This window comes from Arachis duranensis, chromosome 9 (genome assembly GCF_000817695.3).
Source record: "Arachis duranensis cultivar V14167 chromosome 9, aradu.V14167.gnm2.J7QH, whole genome shotgun sequence".
NCBI lineage: Eukaryota > Viridiplantae > Streptophyta > Magnoliopsida > Fabales > Fabaceae > Arachis > Arachis duranensis.
Window position 1 is genome coordinate 64058265 of NC_029780.3, and position 4174 is coordinate 64062438.

Consider the following 4174-nt stretch of genomic DNA (forward strand, 5'->3'; position numbering starts at 1 on the left):
TGCTCATTCTTCCTCTTGTAGGATCCTTGAGAGGTGGTCAGCAACTTTGTTCTCTGCTCCACTCTTATCCTTAATTTTGATCTCAAACTCTTGGAGTAGCAGGATCCATCTTATTAGCCTTGGCTTGGATTCTTGTTTTGTAAGCAAGTATTTAAGTGCTGCATGATCAGTGAATACAATTACTTTAGAACCAATGAGATATGATCTAAATTTATCAAAAGCAAAGACAATGGCAAGTAATTCCTTCTCTGTAGTGGTGTAGTTCCTTTGATTTTCATTAAGGACCTTGCTGTCTTAATAAATGACATGCACCAATTTATCCTTCCTCTGTCCTAAAACAGCACCCACAGTAAAATCTGATGCATCACACATCAACTCAAAGGGTAGATCCCAACATGGTGGTGCTATGATAGGTGCAGAGGAAAGTTTGTTCTTAAGCTCCTCAAAGGCTATCATGCATTCATTATCAAAAATAAAAGGCACATTAGAGACAAGTAGGTTGCTCAATGGCTTGGAAACCTTAGAGAAGTCTCTATTAAACCTCCTATAAAAATCAGTGTGTCCTAAAAAGCTTATGATTGCTTTGACATTGCAAGGTGGAGGTAACTTTTCAATCACCTCTACCTTTACTCTGTCTACTTCTATGCCCTTCTTTGAGATTTTATGACCAAGGACCACTCCTTCTGTAACCATAAAATGGCATTTTTTCCAATTTAAAACAAGGTTGGTCTCTTGGCATCTTTTTAGCACCAGGGCTAAGTGATGCAAGCAATCAGAATATGTGTTAACAAATACAGAGAAGTCATCCATAAACACCTTGATGAACCTCTCAATCATGTTCGAAAATATGGAGAGCATACACCTTTGGAATGTTGCAAGTGCATTGCACAGTCCAAAGGGCATCCTCCTGTAAGCAAAAACACCATATGGACAAGTAAATGAAGTTTTCTCCTGGTCCTATGGGTCTACAACTATTTGGTTGTAACCCGAATAACCATCAAGAAAGCAGTAGTATTCATGTCCAGCTAAACTCTCGAGCATTTGGTCCATGAATGGTAGGGGGAAGTGGTCATTCCTGGTGGCTTCATTGTGCTTCCTGTAGTTGATGCACATGCGCCAACCGGTTACTGTTCTTGTTGGTATCAGCTCATTCTTCTCATTTGGTACAACAGTGATTCCTCCTTTCTTTGGAACTACCTGTACCCGGCTCACCCAAGGGTTGTCTGAGATGGGGTAGGTCACCCCAGCTTGCCACAACTTCAACACTCCTTTCTGGACTACCTCATTCATGGTTGGATTCAACCTTCTTTGTTGTTCCCTTGAGGGCTTGGCACCCTTGGTGCACGAAATTGTGATCATCAATGGTGCCATCAACATGGTATGCTCAATTGCAATCTCAACTCTTTATCACAACATCACACAACTAACCAGCAAATGCACTGGGTCGTCCAAGTAATAAACCTTACGCGAGTAAGGGTCAATCCCACGGAGATTGTTGGTATGAAGCAAGCTATGATCATCTTGTAAATCTCAGTCAGGCGGACTCAAATGGTTATGGAGGATTAATGATTAAAAGATAAATAAAACATAAAATAAAGATAGAGATACTTATGTAATTCATTGGTGAGAATTTCAGATAAGCGTATGGAGATGCTTTGTCCCTTCCATCTCTCTGCTTTCCTACTGTCTTCATCCAATCCTTCTTACTCCTTTCAATGGCAAGCTGTATGTTGGGCATCACCGTTGTCAATGGCTACAGTCCCGTCCTCTCAGTGAAAATGTTCAACGCGCTCTGTCACAGCACGGCTATTCATCTATCGGTTCTCGATCATGTCGGAATAGAATTCAGTGATTCTTTTACGTCTGTCACTAACGCCCCACAATCGCGAGTTTGAAGCTCGTCACAGTCATTCAATCCTTGAATCCTACTCAGAATACCACAGACAAGGTTTAGACCTTCCGGATTCTCAAGAATGCCGCCATCAATTCTAGTTTATACCACGAAGATTCTGATTAAGGAATCCAAGAGATACACATTCCAGCCTTGTTTGCATGTAGAAGGGAAGTGGTTGTCAGGCACGCGTTCATAAGTGAGAATGATGATGAGCGTCACATAATCATCACATTCATCAAGTTCTTGAGTGCGAATGAATATCTTGGAACAAGAATAAGCTTAATTGAATAGAAGAGCAATAGTAATTGCATTAATACTCGAGGTACAGCAGAGCTCCACACCTTAATCTATGGTGAACTCCACCGTTGAAAATACATAAGAACAAGGTCTAGGCATGGCTGTGAGGCCAGCCCCATGATCTAAGATAGCATAAGACTACTCGAAGATAGCTACCCAAATGAAAAATACAATAGCAAAAGGTCCTATTTATAGAGAACTAGTAGCTTAGGATTTACAAAAAAATGAGTAAATGACGTATAAATCCACTTCCGGGCCCACTTGGTGTGTGCTTAGGCTGAGCATTGAAGCATTTTCGTGTAGAGACTTTTCTTGGAGTTAAACGCCAGCTTTTATGCCAGTTTGGGCGTTTAACTCCCACTTCTGTGCCAGTTCCGGCGTTAAACGCCAGGCAGTCTTGAGCTGATTTGGAACGCCGGTTTGGGCCATCAAATCTCAGACAAAGTATGGACTATTATATATTGCTGGAAAGCCCAGGATGTCTACTTTCCAAAGCAATTACGAGCGCGCCAATTAAGCTTCTGTAGCTCTAGAAAATCCATTTCGAATGCAGGGAGGTCAGAATCCAACAGCATCTGCAGTCCTTTTTCAGCCTCTGGATTAGATTTTTGCTCAGGTCCCTCAATTTCAACCAGAAAATACCTGAAATCACAGAAAAACATACAAACTCATAGTAAAGTCCAGAAAAGTGAATTTTAAATAAAAACTAATAAAAATATAATAAAAACTAACTAAAACATACTAAAAACAATGCCAAAAAGCGTATAAATTATCCGCTCATCAACCCTCCTCAAGTAGGATCTTGTGCATACACATTGAAGGGCTAATCCCTTTTAGGTCTGTGAGTGTCCAGCCTATAGCATCCTTGTGTTGTTTCAGCACTTGGATGAGCTCCTCTTCTTGCTCCTTGCTCAAGCTTGAGTTGATGATCACTGGGTAGGTGCTGTTGTCACCTAGATAGGCATATTTCAAGCTTGGAGGTAGGTTTTTAGCTCTAGTTTCGGTGCCTCTTCTTCATTGTTGTCTTTGTGGTTTGTCATGATTGTACTTTCTATGGTTCCTTGTGGTGGTTCTTCACATGGTACTTGTTACTCCAATTCCATACTTCTTTCATATTGCTCTTCTTCCAAAACTCCTTGGACTATTTGTTCTATGGTGTCCACCATCATGCATTCTCCTATTGCTTCCTTGGGATAACTCATTGACTTGAAGATATTGAAGACCATCTTTTCCTCGTGTAATCTCAAGACTAGTTCTCCTTTTTGCACATCAATAATGGCTCCAACAGTAGCTAGGAATGGCCTTTCTAAGATAATTGAAGTGTTTGCCTCTTCTTCCATATCCAGCACAACAAAGTCAGCTGGGAAGATGAATTCTCCCACCTTCACCAATAAATCTTCCACCACTCCATGTGGAAACTTGAATGTTCTGTCAGCTAGTTGGAGTGCCATTCTTGTTGGTTTGGCTTCCTCAATTCTCATCCTTCTTATCATGTTCAAAGACATGAGATTGATACTAGATCCCAAGTCACACAAAGCCTTTTCAATAGTGATATCCCCTATGATGCAGTGGATTTGGAAACTCCCTGGGTCCTTCATTTTCTGGGAGAGTTTCTTTTGTATGATGGCACTACATTCCTCAGTTAGGACTACAGTCTCCTTTTCACCCCAGTTTCTTTTTTTTTATCATGAGCTCCTTCAGGAACTTTGCGTAGAGGGGCATTTGCTCCAATACTTCAGCAAATGGTATGTTGATTTAGAGCTTTTTGAAGATTTCCAAAAATCTGGACAATTGGCTGTCCTTCCCATCCTTCCTCAGCCTTTGTGGGTATGGTGCCTTTGGTACATAAGGCTTCAAGATTGGCTTTGGTGAAGACGAGCTAGGGGCCTCTTCTTTCTTCTTATTTTTAGGCTTTTCTGCAGCTTCTTCTTCGTGGTTTTCCTGGTTTTGGGTGGCTTCTTCTATCACTTTTCCACTTATAAG

General features: G+C 41.1%; 1 protein-coding gene across 1 annotated transcript; it reads right to left on the reverse strand.

Moving 5' to 3' along the window:
- Window positions 1–3279: 3279 nt before the first annotated feature.
- Window positions 3280–3789, reverse strand: LOC107465623 (uncharacterized). Its single transcript, XM_016084601.1, has one exon. The coding sequence runs from the start codon at window positions 3787–3789 to the stop codon at window positions 3280–3282; it is 510 nt and encodes a 169-aa protein (XP_015940087.1).
- Window positions 3790–4174: the final 385 nt, after the last annotated feature.